We start from the raw sequence: 18029 nt of genomic DNA on the forward strand, positions 1-18029 counted from the left end.
GCGTACAGCTTTCATGAGAGGTTGCATGAATCTCTCAACTTCTCAATTTACTTGAGGATGTAGTGGCATCACACGGCGGTGTTTGAATCCAATATGCTCAGAAAAGTTGACGAAGTCTTGTCCATTGAATGGTGGTCCATTGTCCGTCTTGACAACTTCAGGAATGCCAAAATTTTCAAAGATCTTGTCGAATTTCGGGATGACAGCCTTTGCAGATGTGGAAGTGATGATTTCTACTTCTGGATAACGTGAGTGATCATCAATGACTACCATCAAGTACTCTCCAGTTGGTAGTGGTCCGCAGAAGTCCATCGATACTTCCGTCCATGGTGCAGCAGGTAGTGGTGAAGGTTGTAGAGGTGTTGGTCTTGAAGTATCCACTGCAGCTTGGCAAGGGACACAGGCATCATGCATATCCTTTGCTTGACGATCAATGCCAGGAAACCACACCTTTTCTCGTAGCAGCTGTTTGGTCCTAACAAGACCTTGGTGTCCTTGATGTGCAAGCTTCAGAGCACATTGCTGGAGAACAGCTGGAATGACGATACGAGTACCTCGCAGCACGGTGTCGCGTTGTTGCGTAACACTTAATTCTGTCTGGATGCGTTCAAGTGCTTTGAATGCATCTTGGTCAACTCCTGAGGGTGGGATGCGTGGAAACTTTTTCTTAGTCAATGCATCCACTGTTGCTTTCAGAGTTGGGTCCTCTAGGGTTGCAGTATGGATTTCATCAAGAGTGAGAGCCTTAGGGACTGCATCACAGGTTACAGAGTGTACATATTCCTCGGCAACTTGCTGATGCTTGGTGATGGTGAAACTGTTGGCAGGATGTCAACTGATGCAATCAGCGGGATTGCCTGCACCCGGCTTGTATTTCACCGTAAAGTTGCATGGTTGCAGACGAAGAGCCCATCTCTCAATGCGAGCTGGTGGTTTGGACTTTGGATTATTGAAGATGGTCTCCAACGGTTTGTGGTCAGTGACTATCGTGGTGAAGGGCGCACCAAGCAGATACACATTGAAGTGTTCACAGCCCCATACAAGAGCAAGAGCTTCCTTCTCTGTCTGACTGTATCGTTGCTCAACATCTGTGAGAGAACGGCTGGCGTAGGCACTTACAACTCTGGAATCTGGTTGACCATGTTTGTGTTGGGCTAAAACAGCACCTAAACCAACAGGACTAGCATCCACCATTAACTCAGTGTCCATTGATGGATCAAAGTATGCAGCAGTTGCATTCTCTACTAGTGCATCTTTCACAGCATCAAATGCATTTTGCTCGATATCGCTCCAGTACCATGATGCATTTTTCTTCAGCTCACGTAGAGGCTTCGTAATGGTAGCAAAATCTGGAATGAAGCGAGAACAGTAGTTTGCCATGTCCAGAAAACTATGTACTTCAGTGGACATTGAAGGAGGTGCAGCATTCTTGATATCTGCAACTTTCTTAGGATCTGGAGACAGACCTTTGTCACTAAGTATATGTCCAAAGAATTCAATTTTACGTTGATTGAACTCACACTTTACACGGATTAACGTCAGATTCTTTTCTCGTAAGCGTTGCTATGTTGCACGAAGAGCTTTGTCGTGTTCAGCTTGGGTACGGCCATAAACAATGATGTTATCAGACATGTTGTCAGCATTAGGTATATCTTGCAATACCTGGCTGATGATGTGCTGGAATACCTCGGCAGCACTGTTAATACCAAAACTCAGACGCTTGTACCTATACAGACCTCGATGTGTCTTAAACGTTGTGATGAAGCGACTCTCAACATCAATTTCAAGCTGATGATAGCCCTTGTTTAAATCTAACTTGCTGAATACAGTTGCACCATTCAAGCGGTAGATCATATCATCTACAGTGGGTGTAGGATGGCGTTCACACATTATTGCCTTGTTGGGAACACGCATGTCCACACAAATGCGTATTTCATCTGGATTCTTCGGCTTTGGTGGAGTGACAATTATCTGTTGGATTAAGGACTTGCTCGAAATGCTGTTTATACTAGTCGCTTTACAAGAATGTAAATACCATGCTATGTATCCTCCCAAACCCAATGTACCTTCTTGTATATAAATAAATCAATAAATAAATACGTAATTAGTAACAGTTGATTGATTGACAGTCAAGAGGCAGGCGAAAAGAGCAGAGCTCAACCCCCGCAAGCACAACTAGGTGAATACAACTAGTGAATACACAGCAGAAGGTCTGCAGCAGCTACTCAACCACTTTGTCGCAGCCTGTTCCACATTCGGCTTAACAATCAGCTTGAAGAAGATGACACAGGTGATGGGACAAGACGTCAATGATTTTCCTGTATAAACATCACAGACTACGTGCTGGACGTGGTCCACAAGTTTGTGTACCTGGGCTCCACAATCTCAGACACCCTTTACCTTGGACACTGAGCTCAACAGGTGTATCGGGAAGGCTGCAACAACACTGGCCAGACTCATAAAGTGCGTTTTGGGAAAATAACAAACTGACAATGCACACCAAGGCGCAGGTCTACAGGGCATGTGTGGTGAGTACATTTCTCTACGACTCGAAATTCTGGACCCTGCGCTCTCGCCAGGAGAGATAGCTTAATACTTTTCCCATGCGGAACCTGAGACACATCCTTGACATCACGTGGAGAGACCACATCACCAACAACACAGTGCTCGAAAGAATAGAAATCCCTTCAATGTTCACTCTCCTCAAGTAGAGACGCATGCAATGGCTGGGACATGTCACACACATGGAAAATGGCAGCATACTGAAGGCCCTTTTACATGAAGAACTGGCATCAGGAAAGAGGCCCACCAGAAGACCCCAGCTGCATTTCAAAGACATCTGCAAATGTGACCTCAAGCACCTGAACATCGACATCAACACTTGGGAGGCGACAGCTGTGGACAGATCTGCCTGGAGATGGAAAGTGCAGAAGGGACTCCAGCCATTCGAGGGCGAACTGAAGAGGCAGGCGGAGGAAGAGGGACTTCAGAAGTAGTCTCGACTACTGACGGAAGCAATCGCTTCAGCATGTATCTGCACTCACTGTGGTCTGGACTGCCGTTCACGGGTTGGACATCAAGGCCACAGCAGACGCTGCATCCATCTAGACACACAGGACACACCTCCATAACCCAGCGAGCATCAGAAATATTACAGGAACAACCGTGGACATCTTCAAGAGGAAACTAGATTGTTTCCTTCAAGGAGTGCCGGACCAACCGGGCTGTGGTGGGTATGTGGGCCTGCGGGCCGCTCCAAGCAACAGTCTGGTGGACCAAACTCTCACAAGTCAAGTCTGGCCTCGGGCCAGGCTTGGGGAGTAGAAGAACTCCCAGAACCCCATCAACCAGGTAACCAGGTACGGGATTGATTGGATGCCTACCATGAACTTTAAATGTAAAATGCTTATAGGTCATTGCTCCCTGCACCTCTCTGAGGGGGGCCAGGTTCTGGCTCTTGTCCTGAGTAGGTAATAAGAACTTTGTGACCGATGACCCGTAATAGGATAGGATTATATCAGTGAATAGCTTCAGGGACCCGACGGGATCACCACAGAAAAGAGCTTAATTAATATTAAACACCAATAAGGATATTCATAGTACAAAATCATATCGGTATGCAAATACACAGGTTGCAAAATACAAAGGTTGTAACAGAACCCATGAGCACCACACCAGAAACAAATACCTTTTTGATATTCCAAGAGTACGACTTAATCAAATTAGAAATGCTCTACAAATCAAGGGACCCAGAATGTGGAATGACCTTCCCAATCATGTTAAAGACTGTACCTCTCTCAACCAGTTTAAGATAAAAACTAAGCACTACCTAATTAACTCCCTGTAACCTACCTTACCCCTATAATGTCAACCCATGTCTGTTATTTTTAAACAATGCTGTTTGTCGACCAAATTGTATATTTGCTGTTTTTCTGCCATGTTCCCCCCTTTTTTATTTTTATATTTTCTCAACACATTTTATTCTTTAATCTCAATTAGTATTAAGTTTTAGTCTTAGGTGTTTTTCCTGCCCGAAACGCTTTGTGTAATGAAAGCTTTAGGCGTTGCTTTAGGCATTGTATGTACTAGCTCTATCTATAAATTCATCAATATTTGTATCACCCCTTGTATGTATGTACTTTACCTGAATAAACATTTGAATTTTTTAAACTTATCTGTTAGATTAAGGACCTGCTCGAAATGCTGCACGTACTAGTGGCTTTACAAGATTGTAAATACCATGCTATGTATTCTCACAAACCTTGTACCTTCTTGTATATAAATAATAAATAAATAAATACTAGACATGCATAATTAAATAAACAGTACTTATAAAATTGCTGATAATATAAAAACTATAATAACTATGCATAGTAATCCGATTGAAAATCCAATCGTAATCCATGACACAAGCAGCCTGGGCTTTCATTCATTAAATATTGGGTGTTTTCTTTTGTAAGTAGAATCTAGGGTTTGTGTAACATGCATCAAGGTTTATATTTGATCATATGCTCCAATTTGTTACAAAAAACCAGCGTTGAATGTAATGAAACGCCATTTTCTGGGTGAGTCCCGGAGGCTCCCCGGAGCTATCCAGGCTGAATGGATATGTATAACTTTCTGGCATCAAAGTGCTAGGAGTTCTTGCCTACCGGGGACCACGAGCCAGAACTTGGCCCCCTCAGAGAGGCACGAGGAGCAATGGCCTATAGAAACCCCCTTGTGATTGGAAGCATTCTATGTCTGCCATCGACCGGGACAGGCACCCAGAAAGGTAGGTGCCCCAAAACAAACCCCTATTCTGGTGAAATTATTGCTACTGAAAGCCGAACGAGTGGACAGAACTCCCCAAACAAAATTATCAAACTAGCATGACGTCATCACGTCGCCGCACCACCGTCTGCGCAACCCCCCCTCCCCAAGAGGGGGAAGGGGAGCCCCAGACCCTCCATGCCGGCAATCCAACTGGTAGTTCTTAGGCTGGATGTCAAAATACGCGAAAAACGCCCCCAACCGGAGGAAGGGAGGGATGCCGGGGAGCCTCCGGGACTCACCCAGAAAATGGCGTTTCATTACATTCAACACTGGTTTTCTAGGGGGAGCCCCGTCGGTTCCCCGGAGCTACCTCACCACAGGTAAGTAAAACAGGGAAGGAACGGGGAGGCGGATACCACACGTCCAAACTGAACAACCAAAACCAGTGACAAAACAAAGACCAAAGCGAGAAGAAAAAGACCACCCAGGCCAACGACCAGGACGGCACCAAAACTCAAGAGCAGGCCAGAGGGGAACAACGCCCCAGAACAGCAAGTGGAATGGAGCAGAAGGAACCGCAACACTGAACGCAAGCAGGAGCGGCTCTGCTAGCACCACCCAACATGAGGTGACAGGATAATCCCAGACGACGGTCCCAGAACAACCCCGAAGGGAAGACAAGCCAACCCTATCAAAGACCAAAGGACCCTTCGCAGTGATAGGAAAACCAAACACCACCCCCGAGACGAAACACGCAGGTGGGAGACCAATAACGAACCCACCTGTGCCGACACAAACGACGAGAAACTAACACCACGATTGAAAGCGCAAAATGCGAATCTAAAAACAGCGACCCCGCAACTCAAAGGAGCAACATAACCAGTTCCAGCAGGGAAGAATGATGCACACATCCCCGAGGCATCCAAGAGGAGAACTACCCAGGACGAGAACCGCAGGAAAGCAAACACACCCGGTCCGGAAAAGGAACAAAGAAAAACCGAAACCAGGACCGGAACCCAGCAAACCCGGTTCCAAGAAAAGGAACCAGAAAGGCAGGAGTGGCAGATCGAAAAGTCCATACCCCCCCCCCCACAGACAGCGCAACCCGAAGCCTGCAGAAAACCACACAGAAATTGCAGGAACTCGGTACCAAAACGGAACACCGGAGAAGTCCAAAAGCAGGAAGTGGAACATGGACAGAGACCCACCGGAGCACCAAACAGGATAATCAAGAAGCTCTGACCCAGATACACAAAAAGGTGTAGCATGGGGGAGGAAAAACGGAAATAGGTAAGGAAAACCACGAATACGGCCCAAGGAGTGGCCGGGAAGTAATGCACACGATCAACCACAAAATGTGTAGAGGAGCGCGTACATACCTGAGGGACCTTACGGACAGCAGGGTGCAGCAGGCACCGAAGATAGGCAAGGAAAGTGTCCAGACAGGGAAAAGACCCAGGGGTCGACAACGAAAACAAAAGCATGGAAATGTGGGGCAGAGCCCCACAGGACAACAAAGAACAAAAGATGGACAAAAAAAGGCACTAAAGACACATGCAAGGTGACCAAACACCACACTAAACACCCCAGTCAGGAGCCATCAACGCAATCCCGCCAAGCGGGGAAGAGTAAACAAGGATGGAACAGTGAACAAGGGTGGCGGAGTGAGTAGAGTATCCCAAGAAGATACTCGCTCCAAACGCATGAGCCTAACTAGAGAAGCAAAGTTCTACAAAGTACCAATGATGGAACTCAAACCGTTCCGTACGTCCAAGGAAAAGTCCTGCCAACCTTTGGAGAACTGTGAGGCGTCGCCCAAGCATATAACCAGCAGAGCAGCGAATAATAATTAGTCTACCTGCAAGTGTTGTCTAGAACAGACATGCGAGACACCGTACCGACACTCAGTGTCGGTGGGCCCATCCCGCACCATAGCCCGCCAAAATATCACCCGCAACTACTGTATACGCAACAAAAGATAAGTAGTTCCTTAGTGTTTGTGTTTATTGACCAATCTCCACGAAACAATAGAAACTGGGATAGTGGCACACGCCACCCTTGCGCCACATTGTGGGCACGAAACAATGGGCATATAAGGGATAAGCGCAGAATCAGGAAATACCGGAGGAATGACCAGCACGGTAACAGGCCCGGTGATGTGTGGAACCAATTACCACGTAACGTGGTGGTGGGGCCCCACGATTGGTGCAAGGGCGGGTTAAACATGTATGTGAGCGGGAATGGATGGTAAGAAACAGTAGCTGCCTCGCACGGGCCAATAGGCCCTCTGCAGGTCCATTGTACTTATGACCGTATGTTTGTACGCACAAGGGGACACAGGAGGAAGTGAGCACCCAAAGGGGACACAGGAGAAAGTGAGCACCCAAAGGAGCCACAGACACTAAAAAGAACCTGATTAATGTCAGAGGGGAAAGGACAAAAAAGCACCAAAAAGCCATGTGGAGGAGGCAGACGCCATCCACAGGAGCAAACGTGAAGACAGTCCAGGAGGCTCAGGAAACTGTACAACCGTCAACTGACAGGAGAGGTGGGGCCCAAGAGGCAAAGCTCAACCCCCGCAAGCACAACTAGGCAAGCACCCCACCAAAAGTGAGAACCAGCACTAGGCCGACAAAAGCGCCAGACAAGACAACCTCACCTGCAGAGCAGACACACGACCGTGCCACAACACAGGCGAGCCAAGTAACATACTAGGAGCAATAGTATGTACCGTTACCTGAATAAAATGCGAAGTCAAAGGATCGAAGGAGAAATACGGCCAGAGGCGCGCGCCCTACAGAAGACGAAGCAGTACAGAAGGGGAAGAGGCAGCGCCACACCAAACCATCCCACACCAAGAAGCAGAGGAAGAACAAAGTGACACCCCCAGATATAAATCCAAAACATCCTCAGCATCCAGAGGGCCACGACTGGAGGGAGAAACGAGCAAGAAGCAGTAGAAAACCACAAGAAACGACGCGAACACACGAGCATACCGCCCGTAAACAAAACGCACACCGCGGCCCCAGCACACGAGGTACAAGACGCACCACCCGTCCACCGGGAGGCGTGGCTCGTACACGAGGCGGACACACAAATCGTACATACACCAGGAAGGCGTGAGGAACGAAGACAAAGAACGCCGAAACTGGAAGGGAACCAACAAGGCCGACAAAAGACCCGAGGGAAACCAAATCGAAAATCAACAGATGTTCCAATAATATTGGAAGGTACGAAGAGACTCGTGAACCAACGAGAACCACGACAAGCACCCCTGACCAAGGAACATGCAGGGACAACGATACGAAGCGGTTTAGGCACTAATGTACTAGGTCAATATGTAAATCCATCAATGTTTGTTTCACACCATGTATGGATGTACTTTACCTGAACATTTTTTTTTTTTTAACAGCATCGCGACGTAAGAGCGAAAAGGGTAAGGAAAAGGGGGTAAAACACACCCAGGAATGACGGGACCGAACCCGAAGAAACACGGAACCAAACCCAGGGAGGGGTATACCCGAAAACAACAGGAACACAGAGGGAAGGAACAACCCCACTGAAGAACTGCCAGCCCCACACCAAAGGTACAAAGACCCAAGAGGGGCAAACGGGGCCGAGGCCCCCCAGACAACCGCTCCCTAACCCCGGGAACCTCTACGGCATGACCCAGGGCTGAGCCACACCCCCAAAGCCCCAGCTTAACAAGGAAAAGCCGGGGCAGCCATGCAAACACTAATGAAGGGAGCCCACTGTCAGACCCATACGGCACGGCTGGAGGAACCGACTTGAATGCCTCCTCCGCCACCCCGGAAGAGGAAAACCCCGAGACCGCCCGAGTCTCAACCCAACCAGACCCCGCCCCAACCCTGAAACCCGCCTATGGTTTGGAGCAGGAAACAAGGGAGGAAGTGAGTAGAACAGAAGGGGGAAGAACAAGAAGCGGAAGGAGCCAGAGTCGAAGCGACCCCACCCCCAAGTCCAGACCACAACCACCAAAACGGGACAACCTCGGGGCACCTGGGGCCGCAAACAACCAAGAGCGTTGCAGCAACCTACACCCAGCAAGCTGTTGCGTACCTCTATAAGATACGTAATTAAATAAATTAATATGTACCTTTATAATTGTGTATAAATTACATGTATATATATTGATATACTTATATGTTCTATGTAAAATAATTTCATGTTACATTGTTGGCGTTAGGCCCAACGTATCGTGGGAATGATTGTTTTATTTTCTTTGTGTACTCAGTTTCCCATGGGAACTAATGATTTATATGTGATCATATGTGGGTAACATAGGTGAATAATAATTGTGTGAACTGTATCTGGCAAATTGTCGTGGGATAGTCCGTTGCTGGATGAGCATGCCATCATTCCCCTTTGTATGTGTATTTTAATTACTATGTAAAGCAATAATTACCTTATTTTTGTTATACCAATATGTATTGACCATTCATTACGTTAGTTTAAGATTACTCTTGTCACCATGTATTGCTCCATTGTAGAATTAATAAATATTGTAACTTTGACAATTTCTCGCGGGGCAGAAGCAATGATTTTAACTCCCGCAGATATGTAGGTCATTAGCTGATCCGGAACCAGAGAGTTAACATCTTGTGGAGTTAAGTTTTACATTATTGTTCTGTCATAACCATACATATAATAATATTATATTAATTTCTGGGAGAGACAGTAATATTTTAATTTGATATATTTGTAATAAAGTAACCATCTGTATGCTATTGATATTTATGTAATATATATATATATATAAATATATATATATATATATATATATATATATATATATATATATATATATATATATATATATATATATATATAAGTTTTATATGTATTCCTTCAGTCCTAAAGGAAAATTTAAAAAAGTGCTCATTACTTATTAAGGGGTTACACTGGTGACCCGCTCTTGTGAACAGCAGTTTTTAGTAACCCTAGAAATTTTTTAAAGTTGGCTGTTGTAGGGTCACGAGCCGTAACGAACGATAAGTAACACAAGCAACGCCGCAGTCGCCTGCATCCGATTATCAAGACCAGTGGCCTGGGTGGAGAGTGCGTACCAACAACAATCATCGGACAACTCCGGGTCATAAGAACAAGGACCCAACAGGCAGCATGGCAAGAGAGACAACCGGTGAGTGTCACCCTGAGACATGGGGACAGATCAACCGTCAAACTCGCAGGATGCGAGGGGGACTCTGGGGACACACCTAGAGGACCACAGAGCCCCGTGGGGTTTCCCAGGGCCCTTAGCCTTTGGTACACGCTAAGGGAAGCCCAGGCAGGGTACCGCGAACCGGCGCCCAAATCTACCAACAAACTTCTAAAGCTGAACCCCCGGGACATATCCACTCACGGGGGCCAAGCGGGGAGTACCGCCAACAGAAAAATTTGAAAGAAAATCACCTAGAACAGGAAAGGGGGACCATAGTAAAGGCAGACCCCCCACTAGGCAAAAACAAACACAAAAGAAAAACCCCGCAAGAGAACAATGTACCCAGGCGGAACAGAGCCGGCCGCTGTTAATGGTGAAAACTAGCTGTGCAGTACCCCGCGCCCCTACCAGTGACGAAAACTACCACCTACCCAGAGACAAACCAGGGCAACAAAACCCCAGGCGACTCCATGGGTGGCCCAGTACCGAGCAGTAAAGGACACAGCGGAGGTAGAACCCAAAGCGACTTGTGGAAGGTGGCCCCAAGCCCCAAGGGCAGTACTTACAGGACACCTAGGGAAGATAGCCCTAGGCACATGCAGCCCGAGTACCATGGAATCTTACTACTATCTCACACCCCATCGGTGGAGACAGTCCACACCACAAGGCACAGAACTGAAACAAAAACCGGAGCCAGAGGCACTCGACCAGCCAGTAAAACCATCAGCTAAGAACTGCCAGTTGGACCGCCGGCGTGGAGGGTCTGGGGCTCCCCCTTCCCCCTCTCGGGGAGGGGGTGGGGGTTACGCTGACGGTGGCGCGGCGACGTGATGATGTCATACTAGTTTGATAATTTTGTTTGGAGAGTTCTGTCCACTCGTTCGGCTTTCGATAGCAATAATTTCACCCCAATAGGGGTTTGTTTTGGGGCGCCTACCTTTCTGGGTGCTTGTCCCGGTCGATGGCAGACATAGAATGCTTCCAATCACAAGGGGGTTTCTATAGGCCATTGCTCCTCGTGCCTCTCTGAGGGGGCCAGGTTCTGGCTCGTGATCCCCAGTAGGCAAGAACTCCTAGCACTTTGACTGATGCCAGAAAGTTATACATATCCATTCAGCCTGGATAGCTCCGGGGAGCCGACGGGGCTCCCCCCAGAGAAGTAATTAAGATATCAAATAGGATTCATAGATTTGTATAAAGAAAAATCTTCCTCAACAATATACACTGTAATTCAAATACTGTATTACTTTGTCAATAATATATTACTGTATAAACAAACTATGGTAATTCTTGAAACATCTTGGCACCTCGAAAAGCAGTATTGCAAAGTTTTACCTGCCCCGCCAACCCATGAATGAGACTTTTGACCGTGACTGTATAACAGAGTAACAGCCCATAACTGAGATTTTCATTTCAAACTTCTCCTTCAATAAAAACTTGTTTCATTTTCTGCCAAGAGCATGTCTGGTAGCAGCAGCTATCAATGTGGAGGTGTTAAGAGGAAGCTACTTATTGTATCAATTGAGGATAAGCATAGTCACTAACTTGTGAAAATGGCCTATCAAATGTGTTACGAGAGAATTTGATGAAGGCAAAAGTACTGTGTTCGATGTTAGAAAAAGAAATAAAAAATACATGCACTACAAGCATCTGTACAGTAATTTTTAGGTTAGATTAGGTTACTACAGTATAAAGTCCCTTAGTTATCAATAAGACTATACAAAGGTATGTTAAAATTTCTGTTATCATTAAATTTTATTTATTTATTTATATGAACATGCTGCCAAAACAATTCATTCTGTGAACAATGCATTCTTTGCATGTCTTGAGAGTACCTAGTATGCAGGTTCAAATCCTCATGGCTCCTATTTTTTTCTAAATTCATTATATTTTATTTGTGAAGATGTTCCCATAACACTCAGTTTATTGAGAAAATCTGCAGCAGTGATAAGGATTCGAACCTATGTGGTGGATTATTTTTTTTACTCAGTTTTTTTTATATTTACTCAGTGTAATTTTATTATATAAAAATACTGTATATACAAATATTTTGTATATATTTGTTAATATTTACTTAAAAAATATATATTTTTTATTTACTCAGGTTATTTTGATTATACAGTATGTGAAAATACGAATTTAGTTGTCATACCCAAAACATTACAAATTTTTTTTTAATATACATCGTATGAAATTTGACTTTCTGATCCCCCACATGTTTTGGATTGGGTTATCCCCATATGATACAAATTAATGAGCTTAGACAGTACAGACGAAGTTCTAATTCCTGATTGAACCCAATATGAAACTCAATATTATTCCACTCAACAAAATTAGATTAACTTCAATTGTATTTTCTACTTCCTGCCTAATTACTTGCTTGATAATAAACTAAGTTAGGCCTATATATGCTTGTAGCAAAAAAACAAAATACTGTATCTTATGCCTAACCTAGCTACAAGATACCATGTTTTAAATACAGTATATTTCTTAAAAAGACCAAAATAAAAATTTGAAAAGAATTCAGTAAAAAAATTATAAATATAAACCAAGGCACTACGAGCATTCTCAAGATGAAACTCTTTCTTTTCAAATATTTACACTGGTTTACTAAGCAATATTGTTAGTTTCATCCTGATATGTATATATATTATATAGTTTGTAATATGTATGTAGTAAAACAAATAATACTTAAATACTATTCATTAACGGCACTAGTAAAATTTATCATCTGAATGCACTTTTGTGACATCTTGTGCTGTTACCAATAGACTATATATTTTACTGAACTTGGGGCACTCAAAACATTTGTCACTCTTGTTCACCTTTCTACGTTTCTCTGTATCTCCATGTTAACAGATTCTTTCATAACATTTGAAACAGTGATGTTTATTACCTATATGCATTAACATATGACTTTATATTTACACACCACTTGAATATTTTCCTACATTCTATACATTTGGAGGTTATCTGAATGCACAGTGCTAATCATTTTTTTTTCAGATATTCCAGTACTCTATGATGGCAGGACAGACATTCTAGTACTCTGTGACTGCAGGACATAAATTCCAATTTTCCTGCATTATCAGAATTTTTTCCCATACTTAGCACACTCAAGGTTAAGGACCCATATGCAATGTCCTGAGAATCTTCATACTTTTAAGTTGACTAAACATTTTCTGGCACTCTGGACATATGAGATTTATCACCTGCATGAACCATCATATGCCTCTTTACAGTAGAATGATGACTAAAAGCTTTCCCACACTTTGGACACCTGTGAGGTTTATCACCTGTATGCACCATCCTGTGAGTCATCATATTTCCAAGCTGGCTAAATGTTTTCCCACATTCTGGACACTTGTGAGGTTTTATACCTGTATGCAACATCCTGTGAATCTTCATATTTCCGAGTTGGCTAAATGTTTTCCCACATTCTGAACACTTGTGAGGTTTAATACCTGTATGCACCCTGCTGTGAATCATCATATTTCCATGTTGACTGAATTTTTTCCCACACTCTGGACACTCGTTAGATTTAATAACCTTATGCACCAACTTGTGAATCTTCACATCATCAATATCACAAAATGTTTTCCCACACTCTGAGCACTCGTGAGGTTCATCTCCCCAATGCACCATCATGTGAACCTTCTTTTCTCCAAGTTGACTAAATGTTTTCCCACACATTGCACACCTGTGGGGTTTATGACCCACATGCACCATCCTGTGACTCCTCATATCACCCGGGTGACTTAGTGTTTCCCCACACTCTGGGCACTCCTGAGGTGTATGACCCGTGCATGCCGGCGTGTGCCTCTTTACACTCTCAAGACGACTGAATGTTTTCCCACACTCTGGGCACTTGTGACATTTATCACTAGTATGCACCGTCATGTGCCTTTTCATATGTGCAAAACTACTATATGTTTTCCCACACTCAGGGCACTGGCGTGGCCTCATCTTTATGATGCATGCAGTTAGTGTGAGTTACTGTCTCCAGATGGGTGAGGAGTTCCGTCCGACCTGCAGCACGTACTATAAGACTTTATTATATGTGACTTACAGGTACAGATATATCAGTGGGAGGATGGTGTTTACTACCCTTCTCAGTAGAAGCAGTGGTGTGGAGGACTGGTCAAATCGTCTACTGCAGTTTCGGATACTTCACTAGAAACATCTTCGTTCACTGAGAAGTTTGTACATACAAACCCTTTCGTTCGTACAGGCGCTGGTTTGTGTTCGCTGCTGTTTACATAGCATAGTATTTACAATCTTGTAAAGTCACTAGTACGCACAGCGTTTCGGGCAGATCCTTAATCTAACAGATAATTTTAATTTAATTAATTTAACACTTTCGCGCTCTCAGCGTTCAAAAAAAAATCATACCCTAGATGCTTTCGGCGCTTCGCGCGCCTACACGGTAAGACCGAAAAAGTGTACACTCTTTTGACTGTCCTGACAATAATTGAAGGCGCACGTATTTAAATTTGGTATCACTGTGTTCGCAATAAAATTGTCTATAAGAACATATCTATAAAATTCCGCCAAAGCATAAGGATTATCAACACCAAATAAAAAACTATTCAGATCACTAGCCGAGAGCGCCAAACAGCAACAAAATGTTTCCACTCTCTTAATGGTTGCGAAGCCTACAGTTGTCCTACATCGCTAATTGTGGTATCATTGGAATCGAAATAAAATTCTCTACACGGACATATGCATATAAATATAGATTCAATGTCGTAGCCCACCCAAAACAGTGTGGGAAGTGGCCGAAGTGTTACCCGCGGCGGCATATCAGCGAAACTCGCTTTGAAAAGTGTATATTCAATTCACTGTCCTGACATTATTTGTCGATGTATGTATTTCATTTTTGTACCAATGTGCTCGCAATAGAATGTTCTATAAGAACATAAGTATTAAAGGTCACATAAGGATGCGTTCGACCGGCAACATATATAAAAACTACGTCGATTATACTCGTCGTGTCAATAATACAATTGTTTTACCACGATGATTCACTGCCACGCCGTCCTCTTTAATAAGCTGTTCGGCTATTAGAGAAAACGTAAATTTCATGGCAAACATTTGTAAACTATTCCCAAGTTGATCGGATAATAAATGGATTTTATACAAATATTTTTTCTCGTGACTCCCGAGAGGGGCACGCGTGCGGTGTGATTAATAATATTGGTGACAACGACGGTCTGCAGGAATGCGCCAAAGTGTTTATTAAGTAGGTAAATTCTAGCAGAATTAATAAAATGATAACAGATACATTGCAAGAAAAAATGAGATGAGAGAGATTAGTAAGTATATTAGAGCACATTGGTATATTAAAGCTCTGATTGATTACATTAACAACTTGATTGGTAATTTAAACAAGATTAATAGACACCATACAGCAGATTGATAGCACATATAAGAAAACAGCAAAGATCACAATGGTAAAGACGTTCGGATTGGGAACATAACCCAACTCTACAATTTAGCTGGTTATAAAGCCATTCACAACTGTAGGCCTAATAAAAAAGGTGGCGGCACAGCTATATATTACCGAGATACATTTATCTACAACAGTGTCATTAGTGATAGAGATGACTACTGTGAATATACTTTTGTTCAGTTTACAATTAAATCCCTTAAATCCTCCTTGACTATTGGAGCCATCTATAGATTTCCCAATACTAACATAGCTTCGTTCTCAGATAACCTAAGGAATCTTATTATAAACAACAATCTCAACAAAAACCACATCATTCTGGAAGGAGATTTCAATATCGACCTGGGTCAACAAAATTGCCCTCAAGTTGACTATTTCGTCAAAAGCATGAACTCCTGTATGCTAATCCCCACAATAACCAAACCTACCCGAGTCACTCAAACATCAGCCACTACTTTGGCCACTTGTTTGGTACAGTATTGTGTACTTTTATTTCTTTTTGTTTTTCTTGTTTTTCCGGCAATCAGCTTTTTTTTATGCAGTCAAGTATAGACCCAGAACTTAACCTCTTATCCACTATCTATGACAATAATCACTTTAATGATCTAAATTGCAGATATTTTGCAGCACATGATGTAAACAATGTATTAACTCATAGTCACAATATCTCTGTAATCAATTTGAACGTTAGATCCCTAGGCAAACACTTCGATGATGTTAGTGCCTTGATTGAAGCTATTGACAACAATTTCTCTTTTATTATACTTACTGAAACATGGTTGAAAGATGATACTACTCAACTCTTTAACATGCCTAACTACTCAGCAATCCACAACTGTCGTCAACTTCAGAGAGGTGGTGGCACTGCTCTTTACTACCACCAAGAACTAACATGCTTAAAAGAAATTAGAACTAGAGACTGCTATGGGGAGTATATCTTCGCCAGCTTCAAAGTCAAGGGTGCCGAGTCTATCCTGTCTGTGGGTGCAGTTTATAGAATTCCTAACACTGATGTGTCCGAATTCAACTCAAACCTTAGAAATCTAATACTTGATAACAGACTGAACAAAAACCACCTAATTATCGCAGGGGACTTTAATATTGACCTCTGCGAGCCAGAACACCCTACTGCTGTTAGCTTCCTCAACTGTATGAATTCCTGCTTCCTCATACCCTTAATCACTAGACCTACTAGAATCACTGATAGCACTGCCACGACTCTAGATCACATCTGGACAAATATAACCTCTCCGCTTACTTCAGGTATAATCACCGATAGCACTACAGACCATTACCCCACATTTCTCTTAACTAACATTAGCAAACCACCTCTAGAAACAAGGGAGTTAAGCTTTAGGCTGCACAATGAAACTGCTATAAACAATTTTATAACTGCTGCTGATAATGTCAACTGGGAGTCCGAGTTAGGTAACATAGGGGACATCAACCTAGCAGTGCAATCTTTTCTACTAACAACTCTTAGCCTTTATAATACCCACTGTCCTATGCTTACAAAACAAGTCACAACCAAAAGGCTTAACAATCCCTGGCTTACAAAGGGAATACTTAAATCTATTAATAAAAAACATGACCTTGAGAAAAAGTATAGGTTAGGGATTGTCTCCAAAGAATTCTCAAAGAATTACTCATTATTGCTATCTAAGATAATTAGACGAGCCAAAACTAAGTACTACGAAGATAAATTTACCCAAATAAAGAGCAACATTAAACAAACATGGAGAACAATTTCACAAATATTGGGATCAAAGAAGTCTTTAAATAACAAACCGACTCTCCTGTCTAATAACGATGGTCAGCTTTCAGCCTCTGATTCTGCTATTGAGTTCAATAGGTTCTTCTCTTCCATTGGTTCATCCCTTGCTAATGATATACCATCTTCCAGTACTGACATTAAGGACTATCTGACAGGGAACTATCCCCAGTCTCTGTACCTAAAGCCTATTAATTCCATTGACGTCAATGAGATAATCCTTTCCCTTAAAACCAAGTCTGGTGCCCTTGAGGAGATACCAACTTTAATCTACAAAAAAGCCTCCAGATCTTTAGCCCCTGCTATTGCTTTGCTCTTCAACAAGTCACTTGAACTCCAAACCTTTCCAGATATTCTAAAAAAAAGCGAGAGTAACGCCTGTCCACAAATGTGGTGATCTCACAGATGTTAACAACTACAGACCTATATCAATCCTGCCAAACTTGTCAAAAATTTTTGAAAAACTAATCTATAAGCAGCTTTACTCATATCTGGCCAAACTCAATATACTTAGCCCTTGCCAATATGGCTTCAGGCCCAAGAAAAGCACTAACGATGCACTTATTAGTATGCTTAACTCGATTCATACAGCTCTTGATAAAAATGAGTTCCCTGTTGGGTTATTTGTGGACCTGCGTAAAGCTTTCGATACTGTCAACCACCAAAACCTTCTTCTTAAATTACATCATTATGGTGTCAGAGGACACTCCCTACAATACCTCAAATCCTACCTTACTGACAGGCTCCAATGTGTTTCTGTGAATAATACAATTTCTCCCACCCTACCCATCAACATTGGTGTTCCCCAGGGCAGCATACTTGGCCCTCTCCTCTTTCTCATCTACATTAATGACCTTCCAAATGCCTCCCAA

The 18029-nt window shown here is 43.2% G+C and overlaps 1 protein-coding gene across 1 annotated transcript; it reads right to left on the reverse strand.

Annotated features, from left to right (window-relative positions):
- Nucleotides 1-13108: 13108 nt before the first annotated feature.
- Nucleotides 13109-13837, reverse strand: LOC138373082 (zinc finger protein 214-like). Its single transcript, XM_069339108.1, has one exon. It carries the CDS (start codon nucleotides 13835-13837, stop codon nucleotides 13109-13111), a length of 729 nt encoding a protein of 242 aa, XP_069195209.1.
- Nucleotides 13838-18029: the final 4192 nt, after the last annotated feature.

Source organism: Procambarus clarkii, chromosome 41 (genome assembly GCF_040958095.1).
Source record: "Procambarus clarkii isolate CNS0578487 chromosome 41, FALCON_Pclarkii_2.0, whole genome shotgun sequence".
Taxonomy (NCBI): Eukaryota; Metazoa; Arthropoda; class Malacostraca; order Decapoda; family Cambaridae; genus Procambarus; species Procambarus clarkii.